Raw genomic sequence first — 21,958 nt, 5'->3', positions numbered from 1 at the left:
GGCGGCGGGGGGCCTCGCTTCTTTCCTCGGTCGTGCCGCCGCCGCCGCCGCCGCCTCCTGGGCGGGCCCCGGATCCGCCTCCAGTTGCCCGCTGAAAGGAACATGGTGGCCGCTTCCTCCCTCCTAAGCAGCAGCAGTAACGGCGTCGGCGGCTCCTCAGGTTCTCTTTGAGGGGCCGGGACGCTGCGAGCACGGCGTCGGCAGATCAGCCAGGCCACGGAGCGTCTCTGCGCTGAGGAAGCCGAGGCAGTCCGGTATTTGTCTGACGCCGACGCCGCCACAGGTGCGTCGGTTGACGGAGCTGACAGGAGGAGCCTTTGGCTTCCCGGGTGACTGCCTTCTCCCCCCGCCCCCCGTCCCCCTCTTTCCCCCCTCAGGTTTGGGGTCACCGGCTTCGGTAAGAGCGGGAAAAATGCCCGCTTGTGCAGGCGGGACGGGGCTCGAACAAGTACGCACTTGGCCGCCTGTTTCTTCCTTCGTCCCCCCCCGCCTCGCCTTGCCTTGTCCTCCCTCCGCCTTGAGCGCTTGGATGCAAGATCACGTTGAGAGAGCGCGAAGGGAGCGTGGGGCTACCCTCAAGGTGTCGGGCAGGGCCGCTGGGAGGAGAAGAACGGGACTTTTATTTTTATTATTTTTTGGCAACCGGGGCCGGGGTGGTTTTGGACTCGGAGCGGCCCTTGAAAGCGAGGGGTCAACCGGTGACGGCTCCTCCATGCCGAATGTGGGAGTTGAGATTCGTCCCCTTCTTGCCTCCCGCCTGGCCTTTTTACCTGCTCAGAATTGCCTGGAGTTCACCCGAGGGTTAGTGTTAAGAAGGAGCCCGTGATAATTGTTTTTCTCATCTCCTTCCCTTTGATTATGGATTTGAATTGATGCAACCGTGAAGGGATCAGACAGGGCATGCAAACTTGGGTTGAAACGAGATTGAATGCTGTGGTTCCTTCCACACGTTGGTGGAAATCCAGCAGTTACTCTCGCACGTTGTGTTGTAAACCAGGCTGGGGAGAATCAAAAGGGCAGAAGAGCAGAAATGCAGGGATTTCGTGGTGGTTGCCTCTGAATCAATCCAGCTAAAATGCGATTTATTTTGGGGGTCGTAGTGTCTTGGGTAGTGATGCTGTGAGTGAAAAGTTGAGTTTGTCGTGTGAACTCTGCCCCATTGTCCTGTGGGGAAAAATCCTCCATCTGTGTATAAAATACATGTGTTGTGTTTGTGATATATAAGCTGTAGGTTTTGTGCCTGTTTATGTGGAAGTCAGTGCTGTTTTTAACTTACTTAGACTTGCTTCTGGGTAGGTGTGTGAAAAATTGGATTGTTATGAAAAATGTCTTACATGCTAAATGGTTATGGCCACAGGTAGCCTCTTGATTTTATATAATCTATTCATTACTTTTACATAGCTTTCAGGCAAGGTGATAGCCAAACCACCATATACTGGACTTTCACATAGTCAACAAACTTCCCAAAATTAGTTTGAGTATAGCTTTATTTTAAATAGAAAATCATCTATAGCTTAATCTGAAATGCTCATATAAATCCTGTTTAAAGCTCACTATACACAAGTCTTCTATTTCCTCCTTAATGCTATGTCCTCAGAAGGTCCTGGTTTCCTTAATGCCCAGGAGATGAAGAATTAGTTAATTCTTTACTAGCATTAAAGATACCAACACCTGGAATTGACTTTAAATTGTTGTCTCTTTTTATCTTATCTGCAATTCTGACTTCTTTGTTCCTCTTTTTGACTCTTAAGTGATTCATTTGAATTCCACAGTAATAGGATTTTGTGGAAAAAATCTTAAATAATATTTTCTAAGAAACAGAAAAATAAGCCAGTTAGTATGAAATATGATGTATCTGTTGGGTCACCTAATGAACATGTTAACAAATATGATTGAAGTTGCATAAATAGTCCTCAGAAATGTTGCTTTAAGTTTTTCCTTAATGTGTAAAATATCTGGGTGACAGTATTAAGACTTAGTTCAAGTGTCATGCTAATCTACTGTAGATATATGCATACTGCACTTGAATGGATTAATACAATTTGCTAGACAAAACTGGCAAATTGTATTTTGACTTAGAATGATGCATGAATTGAGCTATAGTTTGCTTACTGATCCCTTTGATCCAAGCTGATTATATTGAGTCTATTTATTTTCAGTATATCTTTAATGATGGGGTGTTAGATAACAAGGGAATGAACATGGTTTTAAGCATGCTTTGAATTGCAATAAAATTGTTGCCTGTTTTTTCCGTAATGCTTTATATTTTCTATGAAAATGCTTACTTTTAGCTAAGTCTGCCTTTTTCTTCTATTTGTAACTTTCAAATAATTTTTATAGAGTCTGTTACCTTTGTTGTTGAAAGAAACCAATCATAAACATTATATAGAAAAAATAGTTTGGTAGGTTTTCAGTTGTTGTGCATAGATGTAAGTTGTTATTTTAAATACCCAAGATTTTTTTTTCAAGCTAATTCTATTCCACTGATATATTGCTGGATATGTTAATAATGATTTATAAGTTGTATTTTTCTAAGCTTTAATATCAGGGCAGTACATATACTGAATTTTGTTACTGAATAGTCTTTATGTGGTTGTTCCTGGTCTACCAAATATTACTCAAGATGAGCTGTAAAAATGTTTCTCACAACTACATTTTAAAGGAAATATAAAGCAAGGTTACATCAGGGGTAAGCAATGGAAAGCCAAAAGTAAACAGTTTTTTTTTTTATGATCATACATTAAAAAAAATCAGATTGTGGCATTCTCATATGGTATCTCACAGGACTCAAGCTAAAGCTCTTGCAAAATCTTGGGAGCAAAGGATTATAAAGATTGACTCAGTCTTCCATCCTTCCAAGGTGGATAAAATGAGGACCCAGATTGTTGGGGGCAATATGCTGACTCTGTAGTAAACCACTTAGAGAGGGCTGTAAAGCACTGTGAAGCGGTATATGTCTAAGTGCTATTGCTATAAAATCTAACAATAATACATTACTTGAAATAATTTAAGAATTCAAATTTTCTTCAATAGTTGCATTGTATTCTTTTTAAGATTTCTTTGGTTGGCTTATGAGTTGCCATTAAAAATACAAGGAAAGACATAATAAAGATGTAGTTTAAGAATATAATTGAAGTTAGTTATTACAAAATACAGAGCTGATCATGCACAATAATGCATATAACAATGGGGTTTGTTCCAGTGATCACATCAGCTCTTTATTTTCTGCAATTATATATTTCATCCTATAGAAAGAGGGTTGCAGACCATATCTCCTTTTCAGTATAATAAGCATACAATTAATGACAACTCTTTCTCCCTAGCTATCCTCTGATGTCAACGGTTAGGGAAAAGCACTTAGAGAAACTACTCTGTTGTATCGTTATCTATTAAAACCAGACAGCCAATGTGAGACAATAGTTAATGTATTAGAATAGGAATGGAAAAGCCCACTTTTGCTTCATCTTCAGTCTTGAAAAATCCCTGAATGACCTTGGGGCAGTCACTGTCTTTTAAGATTATTGTTGTGAGAAACAATAAGAGGAGAAAATAGCATGCTTACTGACTGGATTCTTGCATGAAAGACAAGATACACTTCTAATAAGCAAGCTAGTAAATATTCATTTCTTTCACCAATTGGATTGGTTATAAAGTAAAAAAAGAATTGCTACCACCATATAATTCGTTACTGAATTTCTCTGTGACTCCACCTGATCTGAGGAATTCCATTCCCCAAGATCTGTATGGCCCCAATTCTGCTCTCTTCCAAGAGTACTTTATATACCTAGCTCTCCCACAAGTACTGGGTTGGGATGTTATGTGAAATAGGAGGAAGGTGGGTTGATAAATTCACTGCCTTGCCATTCAAAGATTTGTAAAAAAAAATAAAGCCAGGGAATAAATAAATACATAAATAGCCTACCACTGAGATGGTTTAATTATTATGTTTGGCAACACCATTTTTACCATCTTTTAATTGACTATATTGTTTATTTTTAACTTGCTGTCAACTGCCAAAAGCTACAAGTGTAAATGGGTGATTTTGTAATTGGCATCATAAATATAAATTCAAAAATACTATTAATCTATTAATAAGAGTTATGCTGGTGAATTCCTGATGGTAAGGACCTATATTTTTATCTTTTTTCTTCTTTCTTTCTTTCTTTCTTTCTTTCTTTCTTTCTTTCTTTCTTTCTTTCTTTCTTTTTTCTTTCTTTCTTTCTTTCTTTCTTTCTTTCTTTCTTCCCTTCCTCCCTTCATTTTCTTCCTTTGAATGAACGAATGATGTGGGCTTCTTGCTGCCCAAACTTCTAAGCAACTTCCATCATCGGTAACAAATATTAATATATATCACCACATAGCAACAACATCCACTAACAGTGTCACTCAATAGGATTAAGCTAATGGACAGTATCCCCAAATACATTTTGGACCAGCCATGTTTCTGCAGTTAGTTGGAACTCCAACAGGGAAGGGTCAATGCAGAGATCTGGGGAATAAGCTGTTCAACAGAAAGGAAGTCATGACTGAGAAGGCCAGACTGTGGTATCAGTGTAAATGGCACTTCCCTCAGTAATGGATCCTTAAGCTTTTTCTCTCAGACAGATGTAGGCAGAATCAATTGGAGAAGCTATTTAGATTTGCAACTTAAAAGGGCTTTAAAATTAGCACCTTGACTTGCACCAGAAGCTAACTGGCACCCAGTGCAGCTCATATAGCAATATGTCACACAGACAAGCCCAGGAATGCTTATAGTACCTGGATTGCTATATGCTACACACCAGCTGCAGCTTTTGGGTGGTCTTCAAGAGAACGGTCCCATTTAGGCAATTTACTTTCATCCAGCTCTGAGGAAAGAAGTATTTGAATGACTCTACATAATATCTCCTGACCTATGAATGGCCAAAATTTATGCACAAAGATATACAATAATTGTGCATCTACTCTTCAAGCAAGAGCCATTAGTTCAGGCTGACCTCTAGTTTTCATGCCAGCTTTGTTTGGGGGAATACAACACTATCCAGAACTAAAGAAGAATTGCATATCTGCATTCAGTTGGCCTTTGGACCTGCATCCACTTGATTTTGCTAGGATTCAGCTTGAATCTGTTCTTCCCCATCCAGACCCTTAACAGCACCCAGCTACCTATCCTCTATCTCAGGGGTGTCAAACTGGCAGCCCATGGACCGGATGCATTATGCACAAGCCACGCCCATACCAGCTCCACAAATGGGAAAAACATCACGAAACATCAAGTGATGCCAATGTGACTCAGTGAGTTTGACCTCCGTGCTCGTATCTCCTTTTTGATTTTGGGTAAAGATATTTAACTGGCTGTCTGCAAATTAATGATAACATGAGGCCATGCTGTCATTTTACTTTTTCTAATGGCTTCATATAAGTTGTTAAACAGGAGGGTAGAAGGCCAATCCCTGTAATATCCCACATTACAGCAACTGAGAATTTGACCGCTACCTCTATCTCCCAGCTGGAATCAGTAAAGAGAAAAAACACTGTGACACACTACTGCCTTGTGCTCCCAATCCTCACTCCCAATCAGTAACAACAAGTTAATGGTATTAATGCTGCCAAGAAATCCAGTCATACATCCTGGTCCTGTCATTGATCACCCACAGGACAATCAGTGTGGCTTATTTAACTAATAGGAGAAAAACACACACATACTGTTTTCTTGTCTGTCATTAACCCTATTACTTTTCCTCCATGTATGCTGTCCTATAACCCAACTCTGTAGTCATGTAAATTACATAGAACTTGAATTTACAATTTAAAAATGTACTATAATACTAAAGTATGTCAGAATGGACAATGCATATGTGAGCCCAAAAAACTACATTCCACTATTTAAATATTGTTCGTTGATTAGAGCTTGCTATGCTCTAATTCTCATTAGAACTTGTAATGGAGCATTACTGAAAGTAGCCAATTCTGTGTATGTTGATGTTATTTTATTGACATATTTTATGATATATCATTGTTGCAATTTAAGCAGTTGTAATGTTTAGTTTGGCATTTGTCAATGGCATGTCTTGCAATCTGCTTTTTCTTTTTCTTTTCCTGTCCAAAACTACCTGAAATGGATATTTGCACAATGATCTCAGCTCATCTTTGTTAACTCTGCATAGGAAAAAGGATTGTGTAATCCATTGCTCTGATTAGCATAATACTGAAAAACATGGTGTTCAAAATTGTGAGAACATATTCAATCATATTCATTCAATCTAACCTTGCTTTAGTCTTGTCTAAACAGTTTGTGTGTATTATGTATATACACACACACAACACACACACACACACTGTGTATTCTACAATCTATTAAGTTGAAATCTTTGTTGAGTTAACTCCTGCAATTAATATATTACATTATATTACAAATATACATTTGCTGAATTTTGAAATTCAGTTTCAACAATCATGGAGTCATACAATCATTTGTGGAAATAATAGATTTTTAATAGTTTGTAATTAATGACAAGAGAAGGAATTTTTCAGTTTTAGTAGAAAAAACAGCTTAGTGAAAAGTTGTTACCCAACATGGTGGCCTTTATATATCTTAGATTAAAAATTCTAGAATGATTACTGAAATTACCCAACATCTTTACAAAATGTCAGATTGGGAAATGCTATTTAGGACAGTCACATTAAATATGTCCTGTTCCTCCTCTGTTCTTTCTTTTTTAAGAACATGTAGACTTTTGTACACATTTAAGTTATAAAATCATTTGAACAATTGAGAAAGTCTAAATGTCTGGATTTCTTTAGGACAGTTTGTAAGGCATAGCTGATATCTGCCTTTATCATTTTACAGTATTACTATGATCTTTTGCATTTAAAAAGTAGTGTTTTATTCTATTGCTTATTTTATTCTGTTGAAAATGCCAGTGAGTGGCATGCTTTGAAATAAATTTCATAATATCCCATATCTTTAAAAATATTATGAATCAGAACTGTATAATATTTATCTACCATATTCTTAAAATAAACCTGTAATGTAACAGATGAGCTATGGGCTATTTACCTATTTTGGATGATAGATAACTAATTTTGACTTTGCTAAAAATCTAATCAAATTATTCATCATAGGTTGGAGCAAATATTAATACAACTTCTACTAATTAAAGAATTGAAGAACTTTTAATACCTCTCACAATTAGAAAATTCATGATTGTTGCGAATTTGGATCTCTCTGTATACAGCTTCCATCGTCTGGTTCTTGTCTTACCTTTAGGTGCTATGGAAAATAAACCCACAAACTCTACCTTATGATATTCCTTCATGTATTGGAAGACTGCAATCATGCATCCTCTTAGCTTTCTATTCTTTAGACAAACATACTAAGTTCCTCTAATTGCTCTTTGTAGAATTCAGCCTCCACTTGCTTACCATCCCTATTGCTTTTCTCTGCACTCTTTCCAGTTTTTATATTGTGGCAACCAGAACTGGACATGGTATTCCAGGTGCAGTCATACTACTGCAACTATTAGTTCCTATGTCCTTGTCATTAAAGATGATCCTCATTTAACAATAGTAATTGGGACTAGCAACTATGTTTCTAAGTGATGTTGTGATAAAGTATGATATGATGCTAGTTGTGGCAGTTCCAATTTCCATGGTTAAGTGACCTCTGTGTGGCCATAACTGAGATGTCACATGATCACCATTTGCAACTTCTCCATTGACTTTACTTGTCAGAAGGCAGCAGTGGAGAGTCAAATGGCAATCACATAATGACAACACTCTGTCATGAATATTGTAATTATGGCAATAATAGCAATAGCCCAAATTGCACACCAAACTGTGTCCCTGGGAATGCTGCTGCTGTACTGGCTGCAGCTATGAGAACCAAACCAATTGTAAATCTTGTTCTGCACCATCATAACTTTGAAGGTTACAAAATATTGATTGTTAAACAAGGCCTATCTGTATACAGGCAGTCTTCGACTTCTAACAGTTCATTTAGTGACTATTCAAAGTTGCAATGGCACTAAAGAAAGAGATTTATGACCACTTTTCACACTTATGACTGTTGCAGCATCCCTATGGTCACATGATTTACACTTGGATGCTTGACAAATGGTTCATATTTGTGATAGTTGCAGTGTCCCAGGGTCATGTGATCCCCTTTTGCGACCTTCTGACAAGCAAAGTCAGTGGGTAAGCCAGATTCACTGAACAACTATGTTACTAATTCAACAACTGCAGTGATTCACTTAACAAATGCGGCAAGAAAAGTTGTAAAATGGAGCAAAACTCATTTAACAAATTTCTCATTTAGCAACATAAATTTTGGGCTCAATTGTGGTCGTAAGATGAGGACTACCTATATCTCCATTGATGCAGCCCCAAACTATATAACTCATAAAGGCACATCTGAAATGTTTGGACGTTTCCAGAATTGGAAGAGTGGTTCAAAGAGAGTTCTTCTGTTATAGTTTATATATGTTAAAACAACATTGTTTCCCCCCCTTAATATCCGATGGAAAACAATTAGCCTAGTTATTTAATTGGTATAAGCTTCTAAAGGAGGTATTGGATACCATAAGCTTATGGCAATTCCTCTGCCTTTTAATATCCCCAAAATGCAAAAAATGTCCAAAAATCTCAATGCCACCCAACCCAGAATATTTAAGGGCCATATGTGAGTCACCAGTCAACCAATCTAAAGAAAACATTCTGTTAGTAGGAATGGAAAATCTTGAGGCTATACATTTGAAGAGCCCATCCTCCAGAGCTTTCTTCTCCCTGAGCTTGGGAGAGCTAGCTGTGACACTGAGGGAGTTGTTAACAAGCTTTTAAAATAACCTTTTAAATATATAACTTATTTATCCCTTTTTTGTAAATTAGAAGAATGCCATTATTGAAAATGACTTTTCTTTACTGAACAAATTTCTTATATTCTGTCTTTAAAATATGGTAATTTTTCCTGCTGTTCTTTATTGAGACTATATTAATTGTGTTCTTCAAGTTTGGCTTCAGACCCTGGAGAAGAAACTAGAACATGTATTTTTTCTGGCTAAATTGTTTAACATAATTCGTAAATCATGACATTTTTTTATGTGCATTCATATGTGCATTCATATAGACATTCATTTTTATGTGCATTCATATCAGAAATGTTTCAGCAGTTTCTACTCTTATGCCTAGTCCAGTAATTCTCAAACTGGGGCACAATGTAATTGTTAAAGGGCAGCAATAAATAAAATATAGATAATCCTCATTTAGTGACCAAAGTTACAACTGCACTGAAAAAAGTAAATTATGATCATAGTTCACACTTACAACCTTTGCAGTATCTGCATGGTCATGTGATCAGAATTCAGATTCTTAGCAACTGACTCATATTTATGAGGATTGCAGTGTCCCAGGATCATGCAATTATCTCTGTGGCCTTCTGGCAAGCAAAGTCAATGGGGAAGCCTGATTCACTTAACAACTACATTACTAACTTAACAACTGCAGTGATTTATTTAACCTTGGCAAGAAAAGTCGTACAATGGGGTAAAACTCACTTAACAATTGGGCTCAGTTGAGGTCATAAGTTGAGGGCTACCTATATAAATGCTTCTCTGAAACTAAAATATTATAGGCACAGGTGTTGACTAAATCTGTTTGCCTTCCTCCAGTTAATTGCTCTGGCCTCTCGCTTTCCTTTAAGCTCATTGGGAATAACAGTTTTGCATCTTCATTTCTGATGCAGAAGTGCAGCAGAATTAGTTACTCTTTATTTAAACATACTTTACATTTGAACATATCAGTTTAGTCAGGTAGAATGATAAAATTGTGACCACATAGAAATGTACGGGAGAGAGTGTGTTTGGGTATTGGGTAGAACCGAGTAACTGTTACTCTAGTGCATATGTGATTTAGCCCTATGTATGTCATGGCATTTTTAAACTATCTAACTTACTATATGTTTTAGATAGGTTTTAGACTAGGTTTTTAATTATTATTGTAATTATTTTAATTTATTTTAATCTGTAGTGTGATTGTGATGTGGTGTTTGGGACACTGTGCTGGAGTAGCTTTCAAATTTCGTTGTATTTGTAGAATGCAGTGACAATAAAGATATTCTATTCTATTCCATTCTATTCTATTCTATTGGACATTTAAGTAAAATTTTAATGTAATTTCTTTCCAGGAAAAACGAGCGCTTTAGATTTTATTAATGGCAGTTGATAATGTTTTTTTAAAAATGTGAAAAACTTTTTGTTCCTAGGAGGCTGGGAAATGAATAGGAAAATGGATGGATGAATTGACGAAACAGGTTATTTCATAGCAATCATGAAAAAATAGGATTTCGCTTGAAGGAAATGAGAACAGATTGAAGCCAAACAAAACAAGCACCAAGTCAGGTGATAGTGTAGGAGTCAGCTCTCTCTTTGTTTTTGTTTTGCAAGGTAGACTTTTCAGATTTATCAGGTTATTCCATAGTGACTTGTTCTGCAACTTTTTAAGAACTTTTTATATGGACCAATTTACAGTATAATGTCAACATCTCAAAATAATCTAGCTCAAATGTTAAGTATTGTGACCTATGTGACTGTTAAGAGTCAACAGTGTTTTGGCATAATCAAAAACTGGCAGTTGTATAAGGGTTGTCAAACATACAAGTTTAATAATAAATTATTAAAGCCATTATTGATTTATGTAGGTCTCAGAGTTAAAAGTATACTTGAAACCGTATAAGTGGGTTCTTTTAAAAAAATAAAGATAATTTTTGAATGAATTATATGGTGAGTTATAATTTAACAAACTTGGTATCTTATTTTTAATTTGGCATCTTAAAATCATTTCTTTGTTAATTTATTTATATTACTTATTATAATTACTCTAGGTACTTTGATGAAAAATATTCAAGAGCAGATAACTGAGCAAGTATATTTTCTTTCATAATATAGCTCTGGATATTATAAAAACTAATTAAACGAGGCAGTGTGATTTCTCTACGTTTAGAATATTGGGTATAATTCAGTGTGCTTTACTTCAGAAAGCATATACAGCAGGAAAACTCACAGAAAAGGGCAATTAATTATTAACAATAAGTCTGTAAAACCAAATTATTTAAATTCATGAAAAATTAAAAATATAAAGTGTAATTATTGTTTTGCAGCAATGCAACGAAATAGCAGACTTCGTATAGCCTATGCTGTCTGGTCAATCTAAAATCCTGAGCGTCATCATCTTTACTTCCTTTTGGATTCTGCAGGCCATAAAGCAGTATTTAGAGACATTAAATGAGATCAGTTTGATCAGACAACATATACTGAAGATAAAAATAGTCTGGTTGCCCCATGCTATTTATTAGTAGGATTATTTACACATATAAATAGCCTTATAAAAGGGGCAATGTTAAAGAAAAATACTAGTGGTAGTGTCAATATTACCTACTAGCTTAATAATTGAGTATTAAGTTGATCAGCTATTGTTAGGAAGCTTCTTTCTTTTGTACTGTTTTTTTTTACTGTAGCAAGTCTTTAGTAGTGATTAGATCTGGATTAATCACAGGGTTAGATTTTATCAGGGCCCTTTTTGCCAATGAATAATCTGAACTGAATAAGGTTTGGAGTAACTTGACCCACTGGCCCCCAACCTTTTGGACACCAGGGACTGGTTCTATGGAGAGAGGTTTTTCTGTGGACCAGAGGGGGTGTGGTTTCATGTACTGCCTGCACAACATGGATGGGCCTTTGCTTGTTTGCGCGGCCAAATTTCTGCCATGCTGCGGATCGGTGCCGGTTTATGGACCGGGGGCTTGGGGACCCCTGGCCTATCATACTCCTGAATTTATGGGATATTACATTGCTTAACAATATTTGTAACAGCAACAAACGTTTAATGTAGTTTCATTAAAACAAATCCATCTGAACCTCATATATGGCAAGCAATTAAAATGATTACAAGTTGGGAACAATTGTTTCAAATGGAAAAGATACTACATTGGATACTGCTTCATAGGAAAGAAAATGTAATTGATCGGCTGAGATATGATAGAGATTTATATAGTTATACATTAAGTAGAGAAAGAGAAAAGGCAGGGGTGGGATTCTACAGGTTCGCACCTATTCTCTAGAACCGGTTGTTAACATTCTAAGCAGTTTAGAGAACCGGTTTAGAGAACAGGATTACTGGCCTAATCCTGTAAGGAAGGCAGGAAGGAAACATTCTGGTGTTGTTTACAGAAACTGCCTCTCCGTTAACCCTTATTACATTCTTGGCAGGACTGGACTTCCTGTCTCAGGAACCTCTCTGGAGTTTTCTTTCCCTCTTTTGCTGGTACTTTGCTTGTGTGGAGTGACCATTCAAAGTTTCAGTGGCACTGAAAAAAGTGACTTATGACCATTTTTCACACTTACGACTGTTGCAGCATCCCGACAGTCATGAGAGGCCAGGCGAGGAGATGCGTGCCTCGATGTGAGTGATGTTGAGTTGGCCATGCCCAGTCAATAACATGTCCACCAAGCCACGTCCACCCAGTCACATGACCACCAAGCCACGCCCACAGAACCGGTTGTTAAAAATTTGAATCCCACCCCTGAGAAAAGGGTACATGTCTTTCTCCATTCAACATTAGATTCCAAGTCAAACAATGATGCTGAATTGGGAGATATTCAAGACAGTAAAAATGGTTTCATCAAGTTTACATTGTAATTGTGAAGTATTACTTTAGTTAATACATACTAATGGCAAGGAATTTAGAATTGGATGAAATAAATTCATGGAGGGTGTAGATTATCAGAACAGAACAGAATAACAGAGTTGGAAGGGACCTTCGAGGTCTTCTAGCCCAACCTTAGTATTTGCTAATGGCAATATAACACTGTATGATCAGAAGAAACATGCCTCTGAATGCTCATTGCTGGAGATAATTGTACACATATTTTCTCCCTCGAGCCGCTCGGAGCATCCAGACTGTGGGATGTGCTTCTGAGTCCTCTTCTTTCAGGCTGAGCTTTAGACGAGGAAACGCTCCGCCCTCCCACGTGGCATCGCGCAGCGCTCCCCAGTCTTTTGCTCAGCCTCGAAGAATCAGGCTGCGTTTCAAAGAGCTCCTTGGCTGTTTCATTGAATCCTCCGTCCTAATAAGGTTTGCTTCCTTCCTCCTCCTGCGCAAAGGGTCAGGACTCAAGGGAAATTTTTTTCCTGTCCTCAGGGCGAAGTTGCGGGCTCGCAGGCGCCTTCAGCGCGACGCCCCCACCCTTATCAGATCGCGGCCGCTGCCTGCGCGTTGCCTGTGGCACGCGCTCCTCCGCTGGATTCCCCCCACCCTAAACGCCAACCGGGAGGCTATCGCCCTAGGGCTTTAGGAGCGCCGAGCTGACCGGCCAAGCCTTCCTTTTCTTCCGTCCTGAAGGCGCCCAGGCAGTTCAGCTCGAGGACGCCATTTGGCTCCACCTCGTGGCCGGGCGCTGAAAGTTTCTTTTTATTTAATATTCAGCTGCGGTGAATTAAATCTCCAGGCCTAGGGTTAAAGCCTAGCTGCCCATCGAACTGCCTGGCTAGTCTTGGTTAGTGCTTGTTGGCCTCCCACGCAGCCCTTTTCGGGCGGTTGCAGCCTCCCTCCGGTTTTTTCTTCTGTTGTCTGAGGCTGGCTGCCAGAGGCCTCCTATTCAACTCTAGGCCTCAGGCGTTATTCGACTGATTTGGCACTGAGAGATATACATCCAAGGAAATAACTATAATAGAATTTATATTTGATCCAAATACAAAAGGAATAATAACAAAAAGAAATAATATTTTTGGTACAGCAATTTTTCTCTTAAGATATTGGATATATCGGAGTACCTGTATATTCAGCTGATATAAAGAATATAAAAAGCACTACAGAAAGGAACAAAACAGGATTACATAGCTAAATATATATATATATATTTCTGTTATCTCTGTACAAGTAAAATTCCAAAAGGGGAGCGGGCCAGCCTCATCCTCACCCGGCCTTATCCAGGCCTGATCTGGGCGAGCCAACCCCTTATTAATCTCTATTGTTCAATATGGCAGACGACAATTCCTCTAAACGTCCTTCATTGAAGGCCAAGGCAAAGTCCCACTATTTGCGCAAGCAGGACAAGGAACCTAAGGGCTCTAGAAAGGACAAGGAACCTTCCAAGGCCTCTCAACGTGACGCCTTAAGGCGCCACAAGGCGTTAGAAAAGAGTTCGACAGGCGTTCAAGGGAGTCCCGCTCTGAACCGTCTCTCTACCTCCTCCTCCACCCCTACCTCTATTCAACCTCTCCCCCAGGCCTTTCTTCCCTACCTAGGCGCAGTTCGCCCCAGGGTCTCCCGACCCCGGTCCTACGATGAGTCTGACACCAAGCCACTTTACACCCACGGCTGCTGGTCTGCGCCAGGACGAACCTTCTACATCTGAGGTGCCACCTCACATCAGGGCTTGGATGGAATCAGCCATCCGCCAGAGTGTTATAGAGGAACTACAGCACATGTCCAGATCAGGCTTCTCTCCTCGAGTCTCCGAGCACGACTCCTTGTCTATCAGATCCCTTCCACAACCGGTCCCCCGGTTGCTCAGTTACTCTCTCAGAGGGGACAGCCCTCCGGTTGGGGCCCAGGTTGAGGAGGAAGGGGACTTTAGGGATTTCGAGGAGGAGGATTCCCAGATGGGTTCCTCCCGCTACAGTGAACCTCCCTTAGAGACTGACATGGAGGGGGAGATGTCCGAGGACGAGGGCACTTCGACTGACCAACCCTCCTTTGGGGGCTCTTCAAACCACACATGTTCAAGTCCCTCCTTCTTAAGGCCAAGAATGTCTCGGGCCTTCTTTCCCAGGCCCCTGCTGACCTCCCCCCCATCCCAGAGGGCCCAGAAGATTCCATTTTCACCCAACCAGTGGTTGAAGCTGAGGTCATCCCTTCCCCCCATATTATCGTAGATCTGGTAGCGAAGCAACTATCCTCCACAGGGACCCCTCCCACACCCTCTAGCCAAGACAAGAGGTTCTTTAATCTCGATTGGCACTGTCCAGCCTCCTGAACATTCCAGAGGTCGATGACCCTATTGTGGGTCTAGCTTCCTCCTCTACACCTAGTGAGGCCCTAGAGGCCTTGAAACCTGAGGATAAGCAGGTGGAGCTGGCCCTGCGGGCCCACCTATCCGACGCCTGGGCCATTAAGTCAGCTACCGCCGCCTCTTTTTCACTAGGGTCCTCTATCCGCTGGCTACGTCAGCTCAGGGAACACGTCCCTGCTTCCAACCTGAGGGCGCACCAGGACATTGCGAAGCTAGTGGCTGCAGCCGAGTTCTCGGCTGACGCCACTTACCAGTCGGTGAAATTCTCTTCCAGGGCCATCACGTCCCACGTCACGGCTCGTCGCCTGCTATGGCTCAAACACTGGCAGGCGGACGTAAAGAATAAGGTCAAGCTGGCCACTGCCCTATTACAGGAGACAACTGTTTGGCCCGGCCCTCGAACCCCTGCTGGTCGAGGGTCGCAGCAAGAGGAAGTACTTGCCTTCCCTTCTTCGAAGATCGGAGACCAAGGGCTCTCAGCCCTTTCGGAGGAGCTTTCCCGCCCTTTCTACCAACCCCCTTCCCGCCCAGATTCCCCCGACCCCTTCCTTCCGATCCCAGGATCGCACGGACTCAGGCGACAGGACCAGGCGAGGGGGTGGTTATAAGAGACCCTTTCGGGTACGGGAGGAAGGCCCTACCGCAGAAGGTAGAGCCTCCTTCTCCCTCCCCATTGGTGGCCGCCTCAGCCACTTCGCCGCCCAATGGGACAAATCCACTTCCGATGCATGGGTTAGAGACACAATAAGGTTTGGTCTCGCCTCGAGTTCAAATCCACTCCCCTGATCGCTTCTTCCCATCCCCTCCTCAGGGGATCCCACCAAACGTGCATTAATGGATGCAGCCATCCATCACCTGCTTGATATTCAGGCCATTCAACCTGTCCCTCCGGCTCAGAGAGGAATGGGATTTTACTCCCATCTCTTTGTCGTGCCCAAACATTCTGGGGCTGGAGAGCCATCCTAGACCTGAAACGGCTCAACCGTCACCTTATCCAGCGCAAATTCAAAATGCACACCTTGCAATCCATTCTCCTAGGCACCAGGCGGGGAGACTGGCTGTCCTCCATAGATCTCTCTGAGGCATACCTTCATATTCCTATCAGGCCCTCTCATCACAAATTCCTTAGGTTCTGTTTTAATGGCCTTCACTATCAATACGTGGCCCTACCCTTTGGGCTGGCCTCGGCCCCAGGACCTTCACCAAGGTCCTGGCGGCCCTGGCGGCCCACCTCAGGAGCATTCCCGTCCGCCTCCACTGCTACTTGGACGATATCCTTATCCTGTCCCCGTCCAAGTCCCAGGCAGTCAGGGATACCAGGGTCACCCTTTCCGCCCCTACGGGCACACGGGTTTCTAGTCAATTGGCAAAGAGCCAACTTACCCTTCCACCCGAATCAACCACCTGGGTGCCATAATTGATTCGGTCTCAGAGAGAGTTTTTCTCTCCCCAGAGAGGTTTCTTAGCATTCAAACCCTGGTCAAACAAATTAGACGTTCTAGGAGGGTGGCCTTGCTTGACCTCTCTAGATTGTTGGGAAAAATGGTGTCATGCATCTCTATTATTCCCTGGGCCCGCTTACACAGCAGGCCCCTCCAGTGGTTCCTGCTCCCGTTCCAAAGATCCGGAAGAAGCAACTCGAAGATCAGAGTCAAGGTCCCTCCAAAGGTCCTCACGTCTCTTCTCTGGTGGACCAATCCGCCATCAACAGAGGCCACCTCTTTGCGGAGCCTCAAAGACTCACCGTCACTACCGACGCAAGTCTATCCGGTTGGGGCGCTCATCTCAACTCACTCTCGGCGCAAGGCAAATGGTCGCCGACCGAACAAAGATGCAGCATCAACTGGCTAGAGCTCCATGCCGTCCATCTGGCTCTGCGCTGCTTCCCCAGATCCGCAGTCGCCATGTTCGTTCTCACAGACAACGTCACGGCCAAGGCCCATATCAACAGGCAAGGGGCACCCAGTCAATTCAACTGATGAGGAAGCCGAGCGCCTTTGCCGCTGGGCAGAGGCCAACCTTCTATCACTAAAAGCCGAACACATCTCCGGGATAGACAATACCCAGGCGGACTGGCTGAGCAGGGCCACGGTGGACCAAGCAGAATGGCGACTTCATCCATCCCTGTTCGAGGAAGCGTCCAGGATATTCGGCCTTCCAGTGGTGGATCTGTTCGCTTCCCCATCCAACACACAACTTCCACGGTTTTTCTCCGGTATCCGTCTCACGGGCGGAGAACCACAATGCTCTGCGCTGCCCATGGCCCCAGGGCTCCTATATGCCTTCCTCCGCTCCCGCTAGTGCCCAGAGTCATTCAGAAGCTCATTCAGGAGAGGGCAGACCTTCTCCTGGTGGCTCCCTATTGGCCCAGGCGACCGTGGTTTGCGGACCTCCGCAACCTATCGGTAGCGCCCCATGGCGGATCCCCCGGACAGGGTCTCCCTCTCTCAGGGGCCCCTTCTACATCCGGAGCCTCAATGGCTACAGTTAGCCGTCTGGAAGTTGAGCGGATCCGTCTGACTAGCGAGAACCTATCAAGCCATGTCATCGACACTATTTTGGCCGCCAGGCGACCCTCCACTACACGATTTATGATGCCACTTGGAAGGGGTTCTGCAAGTGGTGTAGTGGGTCCCAGGTTGACCCTCTCTCTCCCTCCGTGGCTCAGATTCTGGAATTTCTTCAGGAAGGCCTTCGCAAGGGGCTTGCACCTAACACCCTGAGACGACAAGTCTCTGCCCTCTCAACAGTGGTCTCCTGTGATAACTACGGCTCCCTTTCCCATCACCCCGGGTTAGATCCTTCCTTAGGGTGCCACCAACCTGTGCCCTCCCACTGTTCACAGGTTTCCCACATGGGACCTCAACAAGGTCCTAGTTTCTCTTACACGTTCTCCGTTTGAGCCTTTGAGGGAGTCATCTCTTCAGTTCCTCACCTTTAAGGTAGTTTTTCTAGTAGCCATCACTTCTGCTCGTCGAGTGTCGGAATTAGCAGCTCTGTCAGTCAGGAGCGATCTATGTGTGTTCCATGCAGACCGGGTCGTCCCTGCGGCCTGACCCCACTTTCCTACCCAAAGTTAACTCGCCCTTCCATAGATCTCAGGAACTGGTTCTACCAAATTTTTGCCCTAGACCCTCCGGGAACAGGGAGGTTCTTTGGCACACCCTAGATGTTAGACGGGCCTTGCGTATATATATTAAGCGCACTCAGTCCTTACGAAGGTCGGAATCTCTTTTCCTGTCCTTTCAACCCAAGACACTAGGGCTCAAGGTTTCTCCTTCCACTATCAGCCGCTGGATCAGGGCGACCATCGCCAGGTGTTACCTTTCCCATTCTCTGCCGGCACCGGTGGAATAACTGCCCATTCCACCAGGAGTGCAGCCACTTGCGGCCTGGGCCACACAAGCCCCCATTGCTGACATTTGTAGGGCAGCCACCTGGGCCTCCGTCCCCGTTTATCAGGCATTACAAGATCGATACGTATGCCTCAGCTGAGGCCTCCTTTGGCCGGCGGGTCTTACAGAGGGTTGTCAATGATCCGGAGGGGCCTTCGGGCCAGACGGAGTCCCACCCATAGGACAGCCAAGCTTTGGTATGTCCCACAGTCTGGATGCTCCGAGCGGCTCGAGGAGAATGGGGCGTTGGTCCTTACCTGATACGCCCCTTCTAGGCGAGCCGAGGAGCATCCAGCCCCACCCTAGCATCTCCGTCTGGTGGGGACTCCTGTTTTCAGCCAAGGAGCCAATAGTTGATTAGATAGGATTAATAACTTCTCTTCTCGTTATCGCAAAAACTGGGGAGACGCTGCGCGATGCCACGTGGGAGGGGCGGAGCGTTTCCTCGTCTAAAGCTCAGCCTGAAAGAAGAGGACTCAGAAGCACATCCCACAGTCTGGATGCTCCTCGCGGCTCGCCTAGAAGGGGCGTATCAGGTAAGGACCAACGCCCATTCTCTTTAAAATTTCCCATTGGTATCAGGTTGTTCTGCGGGAGCAGAATGTGGGATTAGATAGTTTGAGCCAGCATGACTCTTCTTAGGATAATATTATGAACTCTTATGGAGAACAAGGATCCTCCCCCCTAAAATTAGACTGAGACTGACAAGTTTACAATCTATTTTTTATTATATTATGTTAAAGAGCAATTTTAAGCTTGGTTTGGAAAGATTCAAAGTGAATGATGTGTGTACAGCTATCCTATCACATCTTATACTTTCTTATTTCCTTTTAAATGATTGATATTTGAGTTTGAGTTTGTAATTTAATATGGCTTATTCAGTATAGCTTTGCTGTTCAGAAGTCATCCTCATCATATGTTTTTGACTGTTTATCATATAACAGTTAAGAGCATATGATGAGAATGATTTCTTTAAACTATCTGATGCTTGATAGGGTCTTTTTTTAGATACAAGAGGAAACAGTTTTAAGATGATTTGCCATTACTTCTTACTGCTTTAGTAGTATATTCTCCCTTTTTAAAAATGGATATTTTGTTGGCAGTTTTATACCAAACGACTGTATAGTGCTTTGGCTCTGATTTTTAAAAAATGCTGGAGCACATGGGAACATAATGTAGCAAATTTTTATAAGTCTTTAAAGCAGTTGCATGATGATAGAAAATATATGGTTGCCTTAAAAACAGTTCTTAAGATTTTATGTTCATGTACCCTGAGTCAAATCAAATCTTTATTATGGTCATAAACCAGCATAAGGAGTGTGGGGGTACAATCAATGAAAAAGGATAACGGGCACAACGATGACTAGTATATATATTTTACAAGCCAAAATGAATCAGTATATATACTGAAAACAAAAGTCTAGAAAGAATTCTAAAAGGCAATGTAGGACATTGGATGGATGTAAAGAAGTATAAAAGTTACAGTGTGGCAGACTATATCAAATTACTGAGCACCCTAGTATAACAAACTAGATGCTAATTAATACTAGTTAAGGGCACGGGTAATCATTTGATGGATTTTAAGCGCGCTCTGCAAAACCTAGCAACATATTATATATTGTAACATGGTTGATATCTGAAAGCAATAGGAAGATGTGGAATTTCCCTGTGTATCCTTGGTATTGGCACAATAATGATGAAATGAGGCTAGTACTTGGGTTTCTGTAATACAGGCACTGGAGAAGCACGTGCTGTGTTGTTTCTACGTGTCTAGAGTCACAGGAGCATTGTGTCCCCAGGTAAGGAATCTTTCTGTTTTGGCCTTCAAGGACAGACGAGGAAGAGCATGACATTATGCCCAAGTAAGGCTCTCCAATGCTTAGGTACTTGTTGGATTCATAGACAATAAAGGATAGGCTAGATCAGGGGTCTCCAAATTTGGCAGCTTTAAGACTTATGGACTTCAACTCCCAGAGTTCCTCAGCCAGGTTGGAGATCCCTGGGTTAGATCCAATTGGTGCTTTGTGTTTGAAACACGTTGTTTAATGTGTGCTTTGGTTTCAAATAATTTGAGCATTGCAGATAAATAGTGGCCACCTCCTGTCTTAGGGAATTTAAGGATGGCAGATTCTCTCCCCCCCCTCCCCAATTTAGATTAAAAATGTTAAGTTCACACTATATTTTCATTATGTTATGAATCTAAAAAAAGTGCTTTGGAGCACATGGCAGCATAAATGTAGCAAATTTGTACATTTTTAAAACAGTTGAATAATGACAGAAAAATATGTGTTTGCTTTAAAGAACTCAATATGTGTTTGCTTTAAAGACAATTTCTATGTTTGCATATCATGTACTCTGAATAGTGGATTTTGGAACCAAATCCAATGATTGTTTATTCATTCTGTTTTGCTTTTGTTTTATTTTGTTTGTTCTTTGGCAGTATGTAATATGGATTTCTTGCACTTGAAAATCAAATGCCCTTCATACTACCCTTCATAGATATGACAACTTTGAGGAGTAAAATGAGAATAGTGGTAGCATACTTTTTATTCAGAAAACCTTAAACTACTTGGTTTCTTTTCATAATCCTAATTTTAAAGGCATGTTTGGTGTTTATGATAACGAAGTGATAAAGCTTATATTTTTTGATTTTAAGAAATTGGCTGTCAACCTTTAGATAGGAATAAGAAAAGGATATATACATTTTGTTCAACACTGAAATATCTATACAAATTAAAAATGATGCAGAAGACTTTTTTAAACTCATGAACTTTCCAAATTTCCTGTTCCTTTTTCTTTTTTAGCAATGAGTCATTCTGTCTGAAGTTATTGTACTCATGCTGTGGCTTGCTGAGGCAATTTTTTCAGCCTTTCATATTTTGATTCTCTTAAGCTCAGTCCAAGAGCAAATTTCATTCTGTTGTAATGCAGGAACTGCATGTAAACTGTCAAGTAGTTTAGGCTGGTTTGGAATGTTGAAAAGAAAATCTTGTTCTTAATTATGCTAAATCTTCAGGTGCAAGAAATCTTATAATATAGAAATCTATATTACTTCAGACTTAGTAGCCTAGAATGCAGAAGAATACAGAAACTAATAGATGCATATTTGCAGTTTCATTTGTGCACTATGTAACTCTATTGAGACATCTTAAAAATGTTAATGTGATAATTCATTGAAAACCAATCTGACTCAGATGGTAAGCTTTTATTAAAGATGAAAATATACTAAATAAAATTAGGACTTCTCTACAGCTACAATTTGTGGGTTTGCAAAAATGAGATTTGGAAGATGCAGATAAAGAATTTGTTTTGAATTAATATTGACAAATATACATGTTAACTTTTCATAAAATTCATGGTAGATTCAGGTAGAATCTAAATGCATTTTCCCCATCTGTTTGGCTCCCTGTAGCCTCTCGAATTCCAGTTATTTAACTTTTCACAAAATATCTGTTTATGTATACATGTAGATCTGTCTGTCTGCCCATTTTTTTTCTTTCAGACTGTGAATACAGGTAG

General features: G+C 41.6%; 1 protein-coding gene across 5 annotated transcripts in view; it reads left to right on the top strand.

Moving 5' to 3' along the window:
- Positions 1-64: 64 nt before the first annotated feature.
- Positions 65-21,958, top strand: part of DENND4C (DENN domain containing 4C) — an 82,588-nt gene continuing 60,694 nt past the window's right edge. For 2 of the 5 annotated variants that reach the window (XM_087957636.1, XM_087957635.1), the window contains exon 1: positions 542-801. In XM_087957636.1, the coding sequence (XP_087813762.1) occupies positions 720-801 (82 nt within the window). In that variant the 5' untranslated portion in view covers positions 542-719. Of the gene's footprint in view, positions 284-307; positions 330-541; positions 802-21,958 lie in introns of those variants that run through there. The other 3 variants (XM_026680269.2, XM_026680271.2, XM_087957637.1) reach the window with 3 other exon arrangements.

Source organism: Notechis scutatus, chromosome 2, assembly GCF_049901735.1.
Source record: "Notechis scutatus isolate UNSWTSFEM ecotype Mainland chromosome 2, rNotScu1.2, whole genome shotgun sequence".
Classification (NCBI taxonomy): Eukaryota; Metazoa; Chordata; class Lepidosauria; order Squamata; family Elapidae; genus Notechis; species Notechis scutatus.
Note: the sequence above shows the minus strand (reverse complement) of the source record. Positions and strands in the feature narration are given on the sequence as shown.